Genomic DNA, 23,451 nt, shown 5'->3' with positions numbered 1-23,451 from the left:
ACCCTCTCCAGCATTTATTGTTTCTAGATTTTTTGATGATGGCCATTCTGACTGGTGTGAGATGATATGTCATTGTAGTTTTGATTTGCATTTCTCTAATGATTAATGATTTTGAGCATTCTTTCATGTGTTTGTTGGCAGTCTGTATATCTTCTTTGGAAAAATGTCTATTTAGGTCTTCTGCCCATTTTTGGATTGGGTTGTTTGTTTTTTTGTTATTGAGCTGCATGAGCTGCTTGTAAATTTTGGAGCTTAATCCTTTGTCAGTTGCTTCATTTGCAAATATTTTCTCCCATTCTGAGGGTTGTCTTTTGGTCTTGTTTATGGTTTCCTTTGCTGTGCAAAAGCTTTAAAGTTTCATTAGGTCCCATTTGTTTATTTTTGTTTTTAATTCCATTTCTCAAGGAGGTGGGTCAGAAAGGATCTTGCTGTGATTTATGTCATAGAGTGTTCTATGTTTTCCTCTAAGAGTTTGAGAGTTTCTGGCCTTACATTTAGGTCTTTAATCCATTTTGAGCTTATTTTTGTGTATGGTGTTAGGGAGTGATCTAATCTCATACTTTTATATGTAACTGTCCAGTTTTCCCAGCACCGCCTATTGAAGAGTCTGTCCTTTCTCCACTGTACATTCCTGCCTCCTTTATCAAAGATAAGGTGACCATATGTGTGTGGGTTTATCTCTGGGCTTTCTATCCTGTTCCATTGATCTACCTTTCTATTTTTGTGCCAGTACCATACTGTCTTGATTACTGTAGCTTTGTAGTATAGTCTGAAGTCAGGGAGCCTGATTCCTCCAGCTCCGTTTTTCATTCTCAAGATTGCTTTAGCTCTTTGGGGTCTTTTGTGTTTCCATACAAATTGTGAAATTTTTTGTTCTAGTTCTGTGAAAAATTCCATTGGTAGTTAGATAGGGATTGCACTGAATCTGTAGATTGCTTTGGGTAGTAGAGTCATTTTCACAATGTTGATTCTTCCAATCCAAGAACTTGGTATATCTCTCCATCTATTTGTATCATCTTTAATTTCTTTCATCAGTGTCTTATAATTTTCTGCATACAGGTCTTTTGTCTCCTTAGGTAGGTTTATTCCTAGATATTTTATTCTTTTTGTTGCAATGGTAAATGGGAATGTTTTCTTGATTTCACTTTCAGATTTTGCATCATTAGTGTTTAGGCATGCCAGAGATTTCTGTGCATTAATTTTGTATCCTGCTACTTTACCAAATTCATTGATTAGCTCTAGTAGTTCTCTGGTAGCATCTTTAGGTTTCTCTATGTATAGTATCATGTCATCTGCAAACAGTGACAGCTTTACTTCTTCTTTTCCAATTTGGATTCCTTTTATTTCCTTTTCTTCTCTGATTGCTGTGGCTAAAACTTCCAAAACTATGTTGAGTAAGAGTGGTGAGAGTGGGCAGCCTTGTCTTGTTCCTGATCTTAGTGGAAATGCTTTCAGTTTTTCACCATTGAGGATGATGTTGGCTGTGGGTTTGTCATATATGGCCTTTGTTATGTTGAGGAAAGTTCCCTCTATGCCTACTTTCTGGAGGGTTTTTATCATAAATGGTGTTGAATTTTGTCAAAAGCTTTCTCTGCATCTATTGAATTGACCATATATTTTTTCTTCTTCATTTTGTTAATATGGTGTATCACATTGATTGATTTGCGTATATTGAAGAATCCTTGCATTCCTGGGATAAACCCCACTTGATCATGGTGTATGATCCTTTTAATGTGCTGTTGGATTCTGTTTCCTAGTATTTTGTTGAGGATTTTTGCATCTATGTTCATCAGTGATATTGGCCTGTAGTTTTCTTTCTTTGTGACATCCTTGTCTGGTTTTGATATCAGGGTGATGGTGGCCTCGTAGAATGAGTTTGGGAGTGTTCCTCCCTCTGCTATATTTTGGAAGAGTTTGAGAAGGATAGGTGTTAGCTCTTCTCTAAATGTTTGATAGAATTTGCCTGTGAAGCCATCTGGTCCTGGCCTTTTGTTTGTTGGAAGATTTTTAATCACAGTTTCAATTTCAGTGCTTGTGATTGGTCTGTTCATATTTTCTGTTTCTTCCTGATTCAGTCTTGGCAGGTTGTGCATTTCTAAGAATTTGTCCATTTCTTCCAGGTTGTCCATTTTATTGGCATAGAGTTGCTTATAGTAATCTCTCATGATCTTTTGTATTTCTCCAGTGTCAGTTGTTACTTCTCCTTTTTCATTTCTAATTCTATTGATTTGAGTCTTCTCTCTTTTTTTCTTGATGAGTCTTGCTAAAGGTTTATCAATTTTGTTTATCTTCTCAAAGAAGTAGCTTTTAGTTTTATTGATCTTTATTATTGTTTCCTTCATTTCTTTTTTATTTCTTTCTGATTTGATCTTTATGATTTCTTTCCTTCTGCTAACTTGGGGGATTTTTTTTCTTCTTTCTCTAATTGCTTTAGGTGTAAGGTTAGGTTGTTTATTTGAGATGTTTCTTGTTTCTTGAGGTGGGATTTTATTGCTGTAAACTTCCCTCTTAGAATTCCTTTTGCTTCTTCCCATAGGTTTTGGGTTGTCGTGTTTTCATTGTCATTTGTTTCTAGTTATTTTTTGATTTCTCTTTGATTTCTTCAGTGATCTCTTGGTTATTTAGTAGTGTATTGTTTAGCCTCCCTGTGTTTGTATTTTTTACAGTTTTTTTCCTGTAATTGATATCTAGTCTCATGGCGTTGTGGTTGGAAAAGATACTTGATATGACTTCAGTTTTCTTAAATTTACCAGGGCTTAATTTGTGACCCAGGATATGATCTATCCTGTAGAATGTTCCATGAGCATTTGAGAAGAAAGTGTATTGTGTTGTTTTTGGATGGAATGTCCTATAAATATCAGTTAAGTCCATCTTGTTTAATGTATTATTCAAAGCTTGTGTTTTCTTATTTATTTTCATTTTGGGTGATCTGTCCATTGGTGAAAGTGGGGTGTTAAAGTCCCCTATATGATTGTGTTACTGTCAATTTCCCTTTTTATGGCTGTTAACACTGCCTTATGTACTGAGGTGCTCCTATGTTGGGTGCATATATATTTATAATTGTTATATCTTCTTCTTTGATTGATCCCTTGATCATTATGGAGTGTTTTTCTTTGTCTCTTGTAATAGTCTTTATTTTAAAGTGTACTTTGTCTGATATGAGAATTGCTACTCCAGCTTTCTTTTTATTTCCATTTGCATGGAATATATTTTTCTATCCCCTCACTTTCAGTGTGTATGTGTCCCTAGGTCTGAAGTGGGTCTCTTGTAGATAGCATATATACGGGTGTTGTTTTTGTATCCATTCAGCCAGTCTGTGTCTTTTGTTTGGAGCATTTAATCCATTTACATTTAAGGTAGTTATTGATATGTATGTTCCTATTACCATTTTCTTAATTGTTTTGGGTTTGTTATTGTAGGTTTTTTCTTTCTGTTGTGTTTCCTGCCTAGAGAAGTTCCTTTAGCATTTGTTGTAAAGCTGGTTTGGTAGTGCTGAATTCTCTTAGCTTTTGCTTGTCTGTGAAGGTTTTAATTTCTCTGTCGAATCTGAATGAGGTCCTTGCTGGGTAGAGTAATCTTGGTTGTAGGGGGTAGAGTAATCTTGGTTGTAGGTTTATCCATTTCATCATTTTAAATATGTCCTGCTACTCCCTTCTGGCTTGCAGAGTTTCTGCTGAAAGATCAGCTGTTAACCTTATGGGGATTCCCTTGTATGTGATTTGTTGTTTTTCCCTTGCTGCTTTTAATATTTTTTCTTTGTCTGCATTGGGTCTTCATTGCTGTGCTCAGGCTTTCTTTAGTTGAGGCGAGCAGGGGCTACTCTTCTTTGTGGTGCGCGGGATTCTCATTGCGGTGGCGTCTCTTGTTGCAGAGCACTGCTCTAGGTGCGTGGGCTTCACTAGTTGTGTCGCATGGCCTTAGTTGCTCCGGGTCATGTGGGATCTTCCTGGACCAGGGCTCGAACCCAGGTCCCCTGCATTGGCAGGCTGATTCTTAACCAGTGCGCCACCAGGGGAGCCCCAGTCTTTTTCAATTTGGAATAATTCTTCAGTCTTCACTTCATTTCATTAACTTGACACTTCTGAAAATTATAGGACAGTAATTTTGTAGAATATTCCTGAATTTGGGTTTGTCTGATATTTTCTCATGATTAGATTCAAGTTTTCCACCTTTGGCACGAATATCACAGACTTGATGCTGTTCTGTTCTCATTGTATCCTATTAGGCGGTACACCATTTTGATTTGTTCCCATTGGTGATGATGTTTACTTTGATCACTTGGTTAAGGTGTTGTCTGTCAGATTTCTTCACTATAAAATTACTCTTTCTTTTTGAAATGAATAAGTATTTTGTGGCATGGTACTACTACTTTGAAACTATGTAAATTGTCCTCCAACTTTCAATTTATTTATTTATATCAGTTATGGACTCAGATTTCTTGTTTATTCAATGTTATAATCTATTACTGTCATTATTCATCTTGTTCAAGTTCCCTGATTTTGCCAGGTGGGAACCCCTTCAGGCTGGCTTCTATGTCCTTTTGACTTTTCAGTTACCCCTTTATCAGCTTGGGGGTTAGGGGCACTGACACTTTGAATAGTCAGAAATTCACATTTAACTTATAGTTGACCCTCCATATATGCAGTTCCTCAGTATACCCACTTCCTTTGTATCCACAGTGCTACATCCACAATTCAACCATCCACGAACTGTGTAGTACTGTAGTATTTGCTATTGAAAAAAAACTGTGTATAAGTGGACCCACTCAGTTCAAACCATGTTGTTCAAGGGTCAACTGTATATTTTTTTAATGCGTCATTTCTTTCTGGCACAATAAAATATTTCAGGCCCACCTTGTACTTTCTCTAGTCTACCCCTGGAATGAGCTTTTCTCCAAGAAGCCCTGCTTCCTCTTAGTGGCGAAATGTATTTTGAAACCAAGTTCTGGGTACTAAGTGTGCTCGTTGCTGTTGAGGTGTTGCTACTCTTGGGCCCTCTCAGTGGAGAGAGCTAGCAGAGATACATACACATATATATATATTAGATATATATATTCTAATGTAATGTCTATATATATCATATACAAACATATATATCTGTATTTTTATTTCTATATCTGTATGTAAGAAAAATCATGTTCTCATCTCTCCTTGTAAGTCAAACCCAACACTATAGTGTTTACTTGACAGTGTTTTTCTAGTATTTGTAACTTCTTTCTTAGATAGTATTATCCTTAATATATTTACTTATTTGATGTATCTTCCTGTTCAGTTTTGTATATGTGTGAATGTGTGTATGTTACTTCCACAAAGTGTCAGTGGCCTGGTTTGCTAATCATAAGAATTGGGTGTTCCTGAAAAAACCATAATTCAAAAAGGGTCATGTATCACAATGTTCACTGCAGCTCTATTTACAATAGGCAGGACATGGAAGCAACCTACGTGTCCATCAAGAGATGAATGGATAAAGAAGATGTGACACGTATATACAATGGAATATTACTCAGCCATAAAAAGAAATGAACTTGAACTATTTGTAGTGAGGTGGATGCACCTAGAGTTTGTCATACAGAGTGAAGTCAGAAAGAGAAAAACAAATACCGTATGCTAACACATATACATGGAATCTAAAAAAAAAAAAAAGGTTCTGAAGAACCTTGGGGCAGGACAGGAATAAAGATGCAGATTTAGAGAAGGCACTTGAGGACAAGGCTGGGGGAAGGGTAAGCTGGGACAAAGTGAGAGAGTGGCATGGACTTATATATACTACCAAATATAAAATAGATAGCTAGTAGGAAGCAGCTGCATGGCACAGGGAGATCAGCTCAGTGCTTTGTGACCACCTTGAGGGGTGGGATAGGGAGGGTGGGAGGGAGATACAAGAGGGAGGAGATATGGGGATATATGTATATGTATAGCTGATTCACTTTTTTATACAGTAGAAACTAACACACCATTGTAAAGCAATTGTATTCCAATAAAGATGATTAAAAGAAGGGGGTATTAATTTAGCATCACTGTGTTTATCAGGCAGTAATTAGAAACCCAAGCAGTTTGTCATGGCTGGAGAATAGTGATACTTGGGAGTAGCAATATAAGTGTATGTAAAGAAAACAGGTATTGTAGAGCTTTTAAGTATTTAAGGTTCAAATGCCCAACTCTGAACATAGTAAGCAAAGTTTTAGAAATCATGACATTATTTATTTATGAAGCTGGATAGGGAAAAGAGCTCTAGATGGAGTGTCAGGAGCCTTGGATTCCAGTATCAACTGTTCCACTAGGTTATCTTTGCGTTATTAGACATATCACTTAATCATTATCATCCTATAAAATAGGGAATTGGTGAAGGCACAAGGAGAGAGATGGGTGATTACTGAGGGTACTTTCAGAGACTGTATGTCCCAGTGTTAGAGTGAGCAAGAGGGAAACTTGTGTGATTTCAATCAGTGATTTCATTTATGGGTAGAAAATCCTGGAAAATTTGAACTTGAAGGGAATATCCAAAGATACTATTTTGTGAACTTGAAGGGAATATCTGAAGATACTCTTTTGTATTGACAATTTTACATGCAGTAATCTCATTATTTTAGATTATAGTAATAATAGCTAATAGTCATATTATGCTTTATAGTCTATAAAGTTTTTTTTTAACATTTATATTCTTATTTGAGCCTTATGATACACCTGTAAGTTAGGTAGGGCAGATATTATTGTTCCTTCTTTATAAATGAGGAAAGTGAGACCCTAAGAGGTCCAGTTGCTTGATCAATGTTACATATATAGAGTCAGAGCTGAAATTTGAAGCTAGGTCTTTTTTTTTCAATCTATATATACTTTATAATATGGAAATTTTCAAATTTACTTATTCTTTCCAGTTTTTGGTGTAAATTTGACAATTATTTATGCTTTGTAATCTTTTTCATGTTTTTTCCTTCCACTTTTTGTTGTAGTCTGCTGTAATATTTTTAAGGAAATCCCAGACATGTTATTTAAATTATAAATAGTTAAGTATGTCTCTAACTGATAATAACTGATATGTTTTTAATATAGCCATGATGCAGTTACTATCAGTTATTCCATATCATCTCATACCAGTTCATATTAAAATTTTTTTAATTGCAATAAATATCTTTTTGTAGTTGGTTTTTTTTTTTTTTTGGATTAGCATGTATTACCTTTGGATAGTCTCTTGAATTTCTTTTAATCAGTAACAGTGGCCTCTTTTGTTTTTCCTTTAATTGCCACAGATTTATTGAAGAAACTGGATCATTGGTCTTGTTTATGTCCTACATTCTGGATTTGATTGCTTCCTTTTGGTGTCATATATATGTTGACAGTGGGAACCCCTACAGATTGGCTTCTGTGTCCTTTTGATCTGGACTCAATTAGTCCTTGATATTTCCTTGCTTTTTGGCACAAGGTGTCCCAGGTTCTTCTTACATATTTCTTGCCCAGCCCTTAAATTAGTCATTTCATTAAAGTATTTTCAGTTCCTGTTATTGCATTATGCAAATAGCCTATTTCAGTAGCAGTGGACTAGGATTGAGAGATAACTGAAAATTTGTTAAAAATGATGGTGAGAAGTGCCAAAATGAAAAAGATTGACAGTACTAAGGGTCGACAAAGATGTGGCATATCTGGAACATTTACATATCACTGGTGGGAGTGTAAATAAGTTCAATTAGTACAACCACTTTGGAATACTATTTGGCAGTCTCATCTTAAGCTGAACATATACATGTCCTGTGACCCAGCAATTTCACTTCTTACTGTATATTCAGCAGAAATGTGAACATGTATACCAAAAGCCACATTCAAGAATAAGCAGAGAGCATTATTTAGAACAGCCCCAAACTGGAAATAACCCAAATATCTGTCAGCAGTAGAAAGGATAAATGGATTATGGTGTGTACACAAATGGAATACTGTCCAGTAATGAGAATGAATAAACCATTGCTATAATGCCATACTATGGGCGGTTCTCACCAACATAATATTAAGCAAAGGAAGCCAGACACTATTTGATTTTATAAAGTAGAAAACTAGACAAAATATATGTTAGAAGTCAAGATAATGCCTATTTTTTGTTGAAGTATAGTTGATTTACAGTATTATATGTTTCAGGTGTACAACACAGTGATTTAGTATTTTTATAGGTTATACTGTATTTAAAATTATTATGAAATATTGGCTATAATCCTGTGCTGTACAATATATCCTTGTAGCTTACATATTTTATACATAGTAGTTTGTACATCTTAATCCCCTACTCCTATTTTACTCCTCTTCCTCTTCCCACTGGTAACCACTAGTTTCCTCTCTATATCTGTGAGTCTGTTTCTGTTTTGTAATATTCATTTGTTTGTTTTATTTTTTTAGATTCCATTATAAGTGATAACACCCAGTATTTGTCTTTCTCTGTGTGACTTATTTCACTAAGCATAATACCCTCCAGATCCATCTGTGTTGTTGCAAATGGCAAAATTTCATTTTTTTTATGGTTGAGTAGTATTCCATTGTGTGTGTGTGTGTGTGTGTGTATACACATACACCACATCTTTTTATCCATTTATCTGTTGACGGACACTTGGGTTGCTTCCATATCTTGGCTATTGTAAATAATGCTGCTGTAAACATTGGGTGCATGTATCTTTTCCAAGCAGTGTTTTTGTTTTCTTCAGATATATACCCAGAAGTGGAATTGCTGGATGATATGGTAGTTCTATTTTTAATTTTTTGAGGAACCCCATACTGTTTTCCATAGAGGCTGCACCAATTTTCATTCCCACCAACAGTGTATAAGCGTTCCCCTTTATCCACATCTTTGCCAACATTTGTTATTTGTGTTCTTTTTAATGATTGCCATTCTGACAGGTGCTAGATGATGTCTCATTGTAGTTTTGATTTGCATGTCTCTGATGATTAGCGATGTTGAGCATCTTTTCATGTGCCTCTTGGCCATTTGTATGTCTTTGGAAAAATGTTCAGGTCTTCTGCCTAATTTGTAATCAGGTTGTTTGGGTTTTTTTGATATTGAGGTATATGAGCTGTCTATATGTTTGGAATATTAACCCCGTATTGGTCATGTAATTTGCAAATATTTTCTCCGATGCACTAGGTTGTCTTTTTTGTCAGTGGTTTCCTTTGCTGTGCAAAAGCTTTTAAGTTTAATTAGGTCCCATTTGTTTATTTTTGCTTTTGTTTCCTTTGCCTTAGGAGAGAGAGCCAAAAAAATATTTCTGTGATTTATGTCAAAGAGTGTTCTGCCTATGTTTTCTTCTGGGAGTTTTATGGTTTCTAATCTTACATTTAGGTCTTTTTTTTTTTTTTTTTTGGCTGCGTTGGGTCTTAGTTGAGGCACACAGGATCTTCATTGTGGCATGCAGGCTCTTCATTGTGGTGTGCAGGCTTCTCCCTAGTTGTGGCGTGTGGGTTTTTCTCTCTCTAGTTGTGGCGTGCGGGCTACAGAGCGCGTGGGCTCTGTAGTTTGTAGCTCAAGGACTCTAGTTGAGGCACATGGGCTCAGTAGTTGTGGCATGCGGGCTTAGTTGCCCTGCAGCATGTGGGATCTTAGTTCCCCGACCAGGGATTGAACCTGCGTCCCCTGCATTGGAAGGTGGATTCTTTACCACTAGACCACCAGGGAAGTCCCACAGTTAGGTCTTTAATCCATTTTGGGTTTACTTTTGTATATGGTATGAGAAAATGTTCTAATTCATACTTTTACATGTAGCTGTAGAGTTTCCCCAGCACCACTTATCAAAGGGACTGTCTTTTCCCCATTGTATATTCTTTCCTCCTTTGTTGTAGATTAATTGACCATAAGTGTGTGGGTTCATTTCTTGGCTCTCTCTTCTGTTCCATTGATCTGTGTGTCTGTCTTTTTAAAAATTTGTTTATTTATTTATTTTTGGCTGTGTTGGGTCTTTGTTGCTGCACACGGGCTTTCTCTAGTTTTGGCAAGTGGGGGCTGCTCTTTGTTGCGGTGCGTGGGCTTCTCATTACGGTGGCTTCTCTTGTTGCGGAGCATGGGCTCTAGGCATGCGGGCTTCAGTAGTTGTGGTACACGGGCTCAGTAGTTGTGGCTTGCGGGCTCTGGAGCGCAGGCTCAGTAGTTGTGGTGTATGGGCTTATTTGCTCTGTGGCATGTGGGATATTCCCAGACCAGGGCTCAAACCTGTGTTCCCTGCATTGGCAGGCAGATTCTTAACCACTGAGCCACCAGGGAAGTCCTGTGTGTCTGTTTTTGTGCCATTAACATACTGTTTTGATCATGGTAGCTTTGTAGTATAGTCTAAAGACAGGGAGCATGATTCCTCCAGGTTTGTTCTTTTTTCTCAAGATTGCTTTGGTGATGGTGGCTTTTTATTTTATTTTATTTTTTAGGTGGAAGGAAGCAAATTTTATTATTAATAATAATCGTAATAGTAACAATAGCTGCTAATGTTTATGGAATTCTCATAACACTGCAGATGCTTTGCATGCACTTAATTTAAATTAATTTACTTTCAGTTCTCCTAAGAACCCCCAAAAGAAGGCCCTTTATAATCCATATTTAGTCTCTGTACTCTGTGCTCAACGTATAAAAGATTCTGAAAGGAGCACAGTCTTTTTTTTCTTTTTTTGGCTGCATTGGGTCTTCGTTGCTGCACATGGGCTTTCTCTAGTTGCGGCAAGCTCAGCTTAATCCCGCGTTGAGAAACGCGGGCTTTTCATTGAGGTGGCTTCTCTTGTTGTGGAGCACAGGCTCTAGGCGTGTGGGCTACAGTAGTTGTGGTGCATGGGCTCAGTAGTTGTGGCGCATGGGCTTAGTTGCTCTGCACCATGTGGTATCTTCCTGGACTAGGGATTGAACCTGTGTCCCCTGCACTGGCAGGTGGATTTTTAACCACTACACCACCAGGGAAGCCCAGGAGCACAGTCTTAAAGGAGATGGACTTGTGAAAACAAGACATTGCAGTACAATTTGATGCCTGAGAGGATACTACAGCAGCTCCCAAGAGGAAGGGCCTAGCTTCCTGCTGGGGAGGATGAAGCCTGATGGTGGCTGTTTTTGATGGTGGTAGAGTAGTTACTGGGAGAGTTGATCATCTTTTACTTCCTTATCTGGGTGCTTCTTATTGGTGTGTTTTTTGTGAAAATTCATCGAGCTGTACATTTAATATTTTTGCATATTTCTGTATGAATATTAAAAATTTGAAAATTTATGAATTTTTCTTCTGTTTTTAGATTTGATAGTAAATAAAATGCAATTAAAGGGGTCACTTTTAAAGTACCTAGTCTTTACAAGGCCAGGTGCTTGCTGTTGGGAGTATAATGTTGAATAAATGGGAGTCTTGTTTTCTAAGGACTCATGATTCTTTTTGGAAGACACATACTCAAAAAACATGAAGGGAATTCCTTGGCCGTCCAGTGGTTAGGATTAGGCACTTTCACTGCCAGCGCCTGGGTTCAATCCCTGGTTGGGGAACTAAGATCCCACAAGCCACACAGCATGGCCAAAAAAACAAAAAACAACAACAACAACAAACCCATGAGACTAGACAGACTAGTGAGAATGTAGTGTTTGAAGTCATTCCTAAAGTTGATTCAGTGCTTTTGTTTCTGTGTTTTTGTTTATTTTTAAGATACCTTAATCATGTCCTTTTGTTCTCTCTTTTCTTTTTGTAGCACCTGACAGATACCTCACATGGTGTAAGAAATAAGTGCCTGCAATTACTTGGTAATCTGGGTTCTTTGGAGAAAAGTGTCACAAAAGATGCAGAAGGCCTAGCTGTCAGAGACGTCCAGAAGATTATAGGGGATTACTTCAGTGACCAGGACCCACGTGTCAGAACAGCAGCTATAAAAGCCATGGTAAACGTGATCATGGAAACTAAATGGAGATACTTTTTTTTTTTTTTAAGTTAATGGCTAATGCCACCTTGGATACATAGTGAATCCCCCCCAGGGTATACTTTATGCACACTTTCAGGAAGGTGTTGGTGGCATCACAGAACTCAAAGGCACACATTCCTTTACAACAGTTGCTTATCTTTGGGCTTGTTTGGTAGCTTTCACCTGCATTTCTGAAACATGGAAGGTACAACTTGTATCCCAGGTCCATGGGAGAGATGTTACTTGGTATTATAGTACAGTAGGTACAGGTTATACCTTTGTATTTCAGAAGTATAGGTGAAAGTTATGGGGGAGGGTTGCTCTTTAGGGGGAGATGGTGCTAACTATTTCTTCCTCAGCCTCCTTATCATTATTTCGTATTTTTTCTGACATCCCCTTGGGACAGTCCATGGGTTAGATTCATTAAGTGTTTGAGTGTTTCTACTGAAAAGTCCAGGTTTCTTATTTATATAGCACTGATTTTGGCCAGAGGGAACCATGTTAATGTGATATAATGGGGAAAAATATATGAGATTGTGGGGAGACATTGGAAATATTGATTTTTTTTTTCAGAATACTTAAACTGTGTCTTTATTATCTAGTTGCAGCTCCATGAAAGAGGACTGAAATTATACCAAACAATTTATACTCAGGTACCTTAAATGATTGCTGTCTAGAAGAGGAGGGAGGTGGAGAAATCGTGAAACTGGGAGGGTGGCACGCTGGTGGTCAGAATTTGAAAACATAGAGCTTCAGCTGGCTAACAGTGGCAGGTTGTGATGAATGTGCAGTTGTATCCAAAGCATACATTCTAAGAAGAGAATGGGGAATATGTAATGAATAGCACTAGTGCATGTGAGGAGGACATTTGGGAGGATTTAGGTAGCTCAGTATGAATGCCAGAGTATACAAAGAGAAGTGTAGTGTTCAGAGTAAGGAGAATGGTAGTCTTGTTGATCTCTGTTTGGTTGACTGAAATTGACTTCAAACCTGAAGTCAATTCAGGGCACCACACTTGGGAAACTGGAGTATTTATGGAGGAGGATGACCAAGACCATGGGATCATATGAAAAGATATCACATGATTGTTATAGCATTGGTAAGGAAAAGCACAATGAAATTATAGTATCATTAGGAGAAGCTGACCGAGTGCCTAACCAAAAGCCCTTACATTTATTCTTGTAGAACAAATGGATGTATCTAGAGACAAGGAATCTAAATCCACGCTCAGAGACCAGTTTTTGTTAGCCTACTGACAGTGGTTTTAGCTTTTAGAGGAAGAGGATAATTAGCCTAACCCCTATGACTGATGTGTAAACCAAGTACGTTCTTTTACAAATGAAGTAGAATGAGTTCAGAATGGTTATGTTGGTGTGACCTATAGGAAAACTGTGTGGGAAACCAAATAATTAAAGGAAACTTGTAGAGTAAGGACTCAAAGGAAAAAGAGTTAGTCCGATGATTCAGATGTTTAGTGACATAAGACTGTGTCAGTTGGTTAGGCAAGCAATGCTGTGGACCTCAAGGGAGTGAGGATGGAATGATGGGGGAGGATTTGAAATATGAGGTAGAATTAGTTACTATAATGAGTTCATTTTGATTATCTTGAGTTTGAAGGGTTGATGGGATACTTATGAGGAGAATTCCAGGTCTGGAACTCAGGAAAGATCAGAGCTGGAGGTGGATATTTGGAGCCATCAATATCTAGGGGTCATGGGGATACCCAGGGAGAGTAAGAAGATTGGAAGTGATGAGGATGGAGCCAGGGGTGAGGTCCAACGTTTAAGAAAGGAGCCCTAGAATGGAACTGAGGAGCAGCTTGATGGAGGAGGAGGAAGAATATATTCCAGAAAAGGCAAGAGGGCATTCTCATAGTCAGCAGTGTCAAATGCTGGTGAAAGGTCATTTAGGATAGCACTGAAATCTGGTCATGGGACTTAGCAACAAAGTGGTCACTAGTGAGTTTAAAGAGAGCAATTTCAGTGGAGTGCTGGGACTGGGGGAAGCCAGATCAGGGTCTTTTGAGGTGAGGCATTTAAAGTCTATTGACTATGACTATACTTTAAATTAACTTGACTATGATAGGAAAGTGGGGTAGAAGTTGGTAGAAGGGGGCATAGGATTAAGGGTTGTTTTTGTTTTTGTTTCCTGTATATTAAAGACAGTTGCTAAGTATGTTTATATGTTGAAGGGAGAGCTAGTGTTATGATAGAAGAGACAAAGGGGAATAAATGCTGGAGTAAGTTCCTTGAGGCAGAAAATCAGATTCATGAGCTGATTCATCCAGCAAATGTTAGTGAGTACCTAATGCTGGCTGTATAATGCCAAGCATGTTATAATAGATAGGACCCATGCCCTTCACATTGTCATAGGTAAGACAGGCAATTAACAAATAAGCAAACACAGTTATAGCATATGAGTACTGCTGTGAGGTAAATCAATAGGATGCTATCATAGAGAATCACAAAGAGGATCTATTTTGGAGGATGGTAAGGGATGGTCATGTGAGGAAGTGATGGGATCCATAGCAAAAGTAGAAGGATTAGGAACTAGAAAGGACCCTTTTCCCTCAGATATTGAGAAAACAAGGGGTGGGAAAATACAGGAATAAATGAATTTATAACTGGTGTGGAGTAGCTGAGTGGGTTTGTGCCTGAGAACCTTGATTTTTGTCAGATAAACAGGTCGCCTTATAGCTGGTAGTAGGATAGAAGTCCCGAGGAAAAGGTTAAGAAAAGCTGCCTTGGGGCTTCTCTGGTGGCGCAGTGGATAAGAATCTGCCTGCCAATGCAGGAGACACGGGTTCGAGCCTTGGTCCAGGAAGATCCCACATGCCGTGGAGCAACTAAGGCTGTGTGCCACAACTACTGAGCCTGCACTCTAGAGCCCTTGAGCCACAACTACTGTTGTGAGCAGCAACAAGAGAAGCCACTGCAATGAGAAGCCCGCGCACTGCAACGAAGAGTAGCCCCTGCTCGCCACAGCTAGAGAAAGCCAGCATGAAGCAACGAAGACCCAACACAGCCAAAAAAAAAAAAAAAAAAGGCTCATTAGCCACCTTTCTGAAAAAAAGAAAAGCTGCCTTGGGAAATGGAAGTAGAAAGCAGGAGTGTAAAAGATTTCAGAGTAGGACTAATAAGGTTTGAGATCATGAATCACCAATCCCCTAGAGAGTGTGGTCTTTGCCAGTGCTCTGCTGCCCTTGTGAAGACTAGAGAAAGTCTTAGGTTTGTGGAGCAGCTGTAGCAGAAATCCTGAGGGGGTTGTATATGATGATGCAGACAATGCTGTCAAGAGACTGAAGTGGCTTTGCAGACGCCGCCACATCGGAACCTCCCGCGCTGTCCAACCATGGTCAACCCTACCGTGTTCTTTGACATTGCTGTCAATGGCGAGCCCTTGGGCCGCGTCTCCTTCGAGCTGTTTGCAGACAAAGTTCCAAAGACAGCAGAAAACTTCCGTGCTCTGAGCACTGGGGAGAAAGGCTTTGGTTATAAATGTTCCTGCTTTCACAGAATAATTCCGAGATTTATGTGCCAGGTTGGTGACTTCACATGCCATAATGGCACTGGTGGCAAGTCCATTTATGGGGAGAAATTTGATGATGAGAATTTCCTCCTGAAGCATACGGGTCCTGGCATCTTGTGCATGGCAAATGCTGGCCCCAACACAAACGGTTCCCAGTTTTTCATCTGCACTGCCAAGACTGAGTGGTTGGATGGCAAGCATGTGGTCTTTGGCAAGGTGAAAGAGGGCATGAATATTGTGGAAGCCATGGAGCGCTTTGGTTCCAGGAATGGCAAGACTAGCAAGAAGATCACCATTGCTGACTGTGGACAAATCTAGTAATAAATTTGACTTGTGTTTTATCTTAACCACCAGACCATTCCTTCTGTAGCTCAGGAGAGCACCCCTTCATCCCCATCTGCTCAAAATATACTGTAATCTTTGTGCTCTCATTGCACTTCTTTGGGTTCCATATTTTCCTTATTCCCCTCCAAGTTTAGCTGAATTGCAAAGTTAAGTTTATGAAATAAAAACTAAACAACAACAACAACAACAAAAAGAGACTGAAGTAAGGACGGGTATAGAGCAAGGAAAAGGTGGTTTATTTGGAAAGAAAGGACAGAATTAAAGCAGTGGTTCTCAACCAAGGTGATTTTGCCCTCCAGGGCACATTTGGCAACGTCTGGAGGTATTTTTGACTATTTCAGTTGCTGGGGAGAGGAAAAGGGTGCAGTGCTACAACTACCTAGTGGGTAGAGGCCAGGGATGCTGCTAAATATCTTATATTGCACAGGACAGCCCCTCACAACGAAGAAATATCTAGTCCAAAATGTCAATAATAGCAAGGTTGAGAGACCCTGCTTAAATGGATAGGTAACTTAAGTGGGATGAAGAGCAGGTGTGATGGGTTAAGTCATGGCGATGGAAGAGCTGGTAGAGTAGCATATATGGTCAAAGCATGGAATATAAGATTTTAAAATTTCAGAAACCGTTTTCTGGGTGTTGTTGAAGTCTAGGGTGTAGCTATGACTGTGGGTGGAGTAGGGATATTCCATTTCAGACTAAAGTAAAAAAGGAAAATTTGGCCTCTTTTTGGCAGCTTAACGTTAAAATTGTACATTTATTTAGAGTGCTTGAATTTTCAGATGGACTGTCAGTCAGAAATTTGTGCTCTAGTTTTACAGATAGGGAAAAAACTCATCTTTGGTGTTTGAGCCTGTCAGGGTAGCACTGTGGGCTCCCAGCAAGCTTTGCTATGATTGATGCTATTCTAGATGGCTTTTGTGCTATCTATCAATCTGTGATTCTCCTTTCAGACATGGGGTGGGAGGGTACACAGAATACAGGCAGAGCAGCTGGCAGAGGCCAAGAATTCTTTGTTGGGCAAAGGTTCAAGAAGTTAAAATCACCCATATGTGTTTTGATTGGTATCCTTATCCAACCACCGTATCTTCATTTTGAAAATAGTTTGAACATCACCTGGGAGGACACAGAACTAACAGACTTTTGGAATCCTTGTTTGCAGGCTTGTAAATTGCTCTCTGATGACTATGAACAAGTGCGCAGTGCTGCAGTCCAGCTTATCTGGGTTGTCAGTCAGCTCTATCCTGAAAGGTCAGTGTGGGTGTAAGCCAGCTTTTGTTCATTGCTAAGCCATTTTTCTCTCCTCCCACCATGCAGAAAGCCCACCTCCAGAAAAGGAATGTTGGTTAGATTTTTGGAAGGCAGTATGGAATAGGGGAAAAGCATGGACCCTGAAAATCAGGATGCTTGGTCCTTGTTTTTCATCTCTGCCTTGAACTTTCTGTGTATGCTGGGAAAGCCACTTCGCCTCTCTGGGTCCCAACCTCCTCAACTATAGATGAAGAGATTGGATGGTCTTTCTCAAATGCTATCCACTCCACCTCTGCCCAACCCTTAAAAAAAGTCTTTGAAATGGTTTGGGGCACATTTTAGTAAATACAAATGCCAGCTAAAGATACCAGGTGAATTTGAGAATAATGATCCCTTATGTAGTGTTTTCCTGGTTAAAATATTTTCATAGGGAATTCCCTGGTGGTCCAGTGGTTAGGACTTGGTGCTTTCTCTGCTGAGGGCCTGGGTTCAATCCCTGGTCGGGGAACTATGATTGCATGAGCTGTGTGGTGCGGCCAAAAATAAAAAATTTTTTTTCACAGTAATTAAATAATTTATCTCACAGTGATTCTTTGAGGTGGAGAGACAGGTATTATTTATTCTGTTTTATAGAACTCCTTTTATAGGAAAAAGAAGTGTTTTTTCCTCTTCATTAAACTACCTACTGAAATTGAAAAACAAGAATGAGTTAATAAAGCTATAGACACCACCCCCCATAGACACCACCCCCCACCCCCTGCAAAAAAAAAGACTAGCTGGAAATTGTCTTTTCATTTAGGACCAGATTTGCAAGTATGTTTTATATTGGTTTATTCTGAGACTTGCTATATTGACAGCAATGCAATTTATAAGAGAGAATAAACTTAAAGATAACTCTGTGGTAGCTGTTTTTGGTATCTCATAAATCTTTGAATCTTTAGTGTTAAATACTTTTTACTCAAGACACAAATTTGCATTGCAACTAAAAATAAATAAATCCCAGACTGATTTGGTTACTCTGAAATGTATTTCATCATTATAGGATGAATTTTTCAATTATCATTTCTATTTGTGCTGATTTTCATTGGTCATTCTCAGTTTATTGAACCTGCAATTTTAGGCTCATGTTTTGTCACTTGTGGTTTCTTTTCTTTTAATTTAGCATTGTCCCAATCCCTTCTTCTAATGAAGAAATTCGCTTAGTTGATGATGCGTTTGGAAAAATTTGTCACATGGTCAGTGATAGCTCCTGGGTGGTTCGAGTTCAAGCTTCAAAGCTATTGGTAAGTTACATCTTCTTTAATGAGCATATTACCTGTTACACTTGTAAAACATTTTGAGAAACTAGATAGAGACAGGTGTAATGCGCTTTTATAAACCTTAGTGTTTCTTAAAATAGAAAGAAATTGTTCACTTTCCCATAGAGAAGTAGTCTTTAAGAACTAGAAAGAATTTTAAAGATAATCCTATTTAATCTTGTTAGCATATTAGACAACCAAAGTCTAGAGAAAAAGAAACATAATAATAAAAATAATTGTTACCGTTACTAAGCACCTGGTATGGCCTAGATACTTTGCTATGAGGCCACTTAATTATCTCATTTATTCTTTTTTTTATTGGAGTATAATTGCTTTATTATCCCATTTATTCTTACAGTAACCCAGCAAGGTAGGTGCTATTATTCCCACTTCCCAGGTGAGAAAGCTGAGGCTCTGAGAATTTAAGTAAATTATTCAATTTATACAGTTAGGAAGTTGTAGAATGAGATTCAGATGCTAATCTGACTTTTAGCCTCATTCTTTCCTACTGTTTTGCCTTTGGGGACTCTAGTATATTTGTAAGAACATTTTTTTTTTTTTCTTCCTGTATGTGGGCCTCTCACTGCTGTGGCCTCTCCCGTTGCGGAGCACAGGCTCCAGATGCACAGGCTCAGTGGCCATGGCTCATGGGCCCAGCCGCTCCGCGGCATGTGGGATCTTCCCGGACCGTGGCACGAACCCGCGTCCCCTGCGTTGGCAGGCGGACTCTCAACCACTGCGCCACCAGGGAAGCCCCCTATAAGAAAAATTTTAACTTTTCAGAGATAAAACTGTCTTATAGAAGAAGGAGTGTTGGCGTAATGCTCAGCCTTATTTTATACCTGTGTTGTCTTGGACATGTCACTTTATCTTAGTCTCGTTTCCTCATCTGTTAAGTGGCTTATAATATCTCTCATGTTTACATCACAGGGTTGTCATGACACTCAAATGAGATCCTGTCTGTGAATATGTGTATAAATTGTGAAGTACTACACTATGCAAGGTGGTGGGGTTGTTATAATATATAAATATATATGTAACTATAAAAATTTGTATTAATGTCACAGCAAGGATATCTGAAAGTCTTTTTGATAACTTCTCTTTTGAGGGCCCCCAACTATGCCAGTCTTAGTAAGATTGTTGGCTAAAAAGTTTGGACCTGATTGTACTGGACACAGATCCTGTGATACCCCTAGTCCTTTGACCAGTATGTTGGGGGTAACTGCTGAAACCTATGTGAAGCACTTTCATGGAAAAATAAGGAACTTGGATGATTTCAGTATTTCCTGCTTACAGATTATATTTCTTGTCCATAATAAAATATAGAGTTAAACAAGCCAGCTGTTAGTGATTTTATTTTTGAATTCACATTTTAAAGCCTTGTTTTGATTTGTGGATATTTTAAAATTCAGAACAATCCAGTCATTCATCAGATTCCTTCATTCAGCGTGTACTGAGCATCTACAGTGTGCTGTGTGTGTGTGAGGGGATGTTTTAGAGGAATAATTCAATGATATGTTATCATCTGAGTAGGCAGTTAGAAAAGTAATCCTTAAAGCAGAGTCATTCAAATTTTTTTTTTTTTTTTTGGCAGTACGTGGGCCTCTCACTGTTGTGGCCTCTCCCATCGCGGAGCACAGGCTCTGGACGCGCAGGCTCAGTGGCCATGGCTCATGGGCCGTGGCATGTGGGATCGTCCCAGACCGGAGCACGAACCCGTGTCCCCTGCATCGGCAGGCGGACTCTCAACCACTGCACCACCAGGGAAGCCCCAAATTTTTTAGTTTTGTACCCCATAGAATCTAAAATTCATTTATGTGAAGCTGTATGAATAATGAATCACAGTGGTGAATTGAAAAGATTTTCACTTAGATGACTATAATTTGACTCAAGTGCTTTATGTTATTTAAGTGATTTCAAATCCAAACAACTCTAAATTACACAAGTATGATTATACTTCAAAAGTAATTAATAATCTAATCTTGCTAATAATAATAATTGTTACTATTTATAGAGTTCCTAGCCCACTAAGCTAGGCACTTTTAGTCATACATGCATACACATGCACATACACCCATTTCCTCATATACAGGCACATGTAAATATATGCCTGTACATACACTTATATACATACTCACTTTTTGTTTATAATTATTTTAAACTCCTTGAGGTAGATATTATATTATTTATTTTATAAATAATAAAACTAAGGTTTAGAAAAGTATAATTTGTCCAAGGCCACATAGATAGTAAATGATACTTCATGCTCTAAAGCCCATGTAGAATTGCTTCCTAGTGCGGGTCCAGTCATATATTGGGAGCTGCAGTTATGCAGCTGAGGCTCTGCTGTTTTACTAGTTCCTCTGTGCAAGCTAAGAGGTAAACTCCCCTGCTCCAATTCTTGAGTAGACAAATCCGTGATCAGGTAAACCATATATGGTCTTTAGACTGCATATTCATCAATTCAGCAAACTCTGAGCATAATCTGTGCCTTCAAAAGAGTGGATAGGGCTTCCCTGGTGGCGCAGTGGTTGAGAGTCCGCCTGCTGATGCAGGGGACGCGGGTTCGTGCCCCGGTCCGGGAAGATCCCACATGCCATGGAGCGGCTGGGCCCGTGAGCCATGGCCGCTGAGCCTGCATGTCCGGAGCCTGTGCTCCACAACGGGAGAGGCCACGGCAGTGAGAGGCCCACGTACTGCAAAAAAAAAAAAAAAAACAAAAAAAACAGAAAAACTATTCTTTGGGCTTCCCTTGTGGCGCAGTGGTTGAGAGTCTGCCTTCCGATGCAGGGGACACAGGTTCGTGCCCCGGTCTGGGAGGATCCCACATGCCGCGGAGCGGCTGGGCCCGTGAGCCATGGCCGCTGAGCCTGCGCGTCCGGAGCCTGTGCTCCGCAACGGGAGAGGCCACAACAGTGAGAGGCCCGTGTACCGCAAAAAAAAAAAAAAAAGTGGATAGTTAGGTAGGTTGACATAGGCAATCAGTCAATTACAATACCGGTACTCCTAGGAAAGAGCACCTAACACATGCACAGAAGGCTTCTTGGACGAGGTGTTTCTCAGTTGACTTTGAATGATGAGTATGGGTTAGCTAGGTAAAGAAGTAGAGAAGGAGAAAATATGAGCAGAGATACATGAGTACACTATCATGCATGCTAATATCATACTAAACTACAAGATCATGTTAAACTACAAGCAGTTTAGTACTTCTTGGTGTGGGGGATAATGTTTGATTTGATGATGTGTGACAAGATTAAGCTTGGGAGGAACATAGAAGCCAAGTTTTCAAGAACTTAGCTGAAATGATAAGGCTTTAGACTTAAGGCCATCTTGTACAGAAAGAATAGAGTCCATTCTCCTTGGCTTATAGCAGGATGAAAAATTTCAGATATGGGATGTATCAGAAAATTCAAAACCATGTAAAGGTTTGGTTTTCAGTTATCTGTAACTTCCCTGATGGAGCAAAGAAACTTGATTTTCAAGAATATAGCTCCATGGGACTATTTAGAATACAATCACTACTTTGAAATTAATTATGGTAATTGGCATCCTATCTAGAATAGGGTCCTTAGTTTAATGATTTCTTTTTAAGATGTTAAATAATTTAAACCTTATTAGTAAGGCTCCGGAAGTCTTTGACCTTAAAAATTATAACATTTCCAGACAGTTAGATTGTAGACTGTAGGTTTTTATGTTTGTAACTCTGCCCAGGGCTGGTCTTTCCCAGGGCAAATGTAGCTGTCCTAGTCAGCGGCAGTTTTATGTCTCACATAGTAGTCCATCTTTTTTGTTTGTTTGTTTTGGTTTTTTTTTTTTTGGTCTGCTTCTCTTTTTCATCACCTAATGAATAGAGGCTAGGAGCTTAAAATTGAAATAGGCAAACAGTGCATAGACTTACGTTATTATACTAGTTGAGCAGTTTTTGTTCTGAGAGCAGGTTTGACGCACTTGTTTGTTAAATATCAGTTTTCTTAGTGTTATAGATTGTTAAGTAGGGGTAGTAGTACAGTTGGAGAGCTTTTACCTGAATATATGTGTCTTGGTCAAAGTATACAGGAATGTAGATGTTTTTCCGATTGGTGAGATGCACTTTATGATGAACTCATTATCTTTTCGGTTCAGATTTCCTCCTTCTGTGCTTTCGTAAATGGTGCCATCATTTACCCAGAGGCATTTGAGAATTCTTTCTCCGTGTCTCGTATCCACTGAGTCATCAGCTCTTATCAGTACTACCTTCTCGACATACCTTGAATCTATCCCTTCTCTATTTCCACTGCGCTTGTAACAGTTCAGGTTTTACTATTTTTCAAGTGGATTATGCTGTAAGGTTCTTGCTATTTGTGGATTTAAAATGGAAAGCTTCAGCTATTCTTACATAACACTGGAAACTTGTTACAAATAATGATGTGCAATTTTTTGAGGCTAGAATTTGAATAGTACCCCCTCTTTGCTACTGTGTTGGGAGAGAGCTCAGTTGAAGGCTTTGGAGGAGGACGTTGTGACTGTGGGTTCCAGTAACTTACTGTGAAGTCATTAAAACTTTCATTCTTTGTAGAAAAACAAAGTGCCTGTTAAAAAGCCAACTATTGGGGACTTCCCTGGCAGTCCAGTGGTTAAGATGCTGCGCTTCTAATACAGGGGACACGGGTTCAGTCCCTGGTCGGGGAACTAAGACCCACGTGGCTCATGGTGCGGCCAAAAAAAAGACAACTGTTAATGTTGGTGGTAAGACTAAAGAGAAAGTGAGGAGTTCTTAAAAATGTATAGTTTTTATTCATAAAATTGATGTTTTGCATTAAAAAAATGAATGTTAGATTTGGTATTGGCTCAGACCTATGTAACAAACTATATACCATGTAGAGATAAGAAAAAGTGGTTTTGAAACTACTTAAGGTGAACAGCACAATTGCCCTTCTAGAATTGTAGGAAAGGTGTTAACTTGGGTAAGAGTACTCCCAAAGAACATATAACTTGATATGGAAAATGTGATTGGAGAAAAAGTCTGAGCCTGTATAAACATTTCCATATTTATTAACTTGGGAATTAGAGAAGATTTCCAATATATTCCTTAAGAATGTCTAGGACCTGCTTTAAATAGCCTCCTAACTTGTGTCTCTGCTTTGTTTTGGGTTCCTTCTGGTCCATTAGCCACATTG

The 23,451-nt window shown here is 38.8% G+C and overlaps 1 protein-coding gene and 1 pseudogene across 2 annotated transcripts in view; both read left to right on the top strand.

Moving 5' to 3' along the window:
• The window catches only part of INTS4 (integrator complex subunit 4), a 134,463-nt gene that overhangs the window by 33,837 nt on the left and 77,175 nt on the right, over nucleotides 1-23,451 (top strand). For both annotated transcript variants that reach the window (XM_060303761.2, XM_030835971.3), the window contains 4 exons: nucleotides 11,670-11,855; nucleotides 12,479-12,529; nucleotides 16,909-16,997; nucleotides 18,160-18,280. In XM_060303761.2, the coding sequence (XP_060159744.1) occupies nucleotides 11,670-11,855; nucleotides 12,479-12,529; nucleotides 16,909-16,997; nucleotides 18,160-18,280 (447 nt within the window). The remainder of the gene's footprint in view (nucleotides 1-11,669; nucleotides 11,856-12,478; nucleotides 12,530-16,908; nucleotides 16,998-18,159; nucleotides 18,281-23,451) is intronic.
• LOC115841739 (peptidyl-prolyl cis-trans isomerase A pseudogene) lies at nucleotides 15,197-15,901 on the top strand (annotated as a pseudogene).

Source organism: Globicephala melas, chromosome 8 (assembly GCF_963455315.2).
Source record: "Globicephala melas chromosome 8, mGloMel1.2, whole genome shotgun sequence".
Taxonomy (NCBI): Eukaryota; Metazoa; Chordata; class Mammalia; order Artiodactyla; family Delphinidae; genus Globicephala; species Globicephala melas.
Note: the sequence above shows the minus strand (reverse complement) of the source record. Positions and strands in the feature narration are given on the sequence as shown.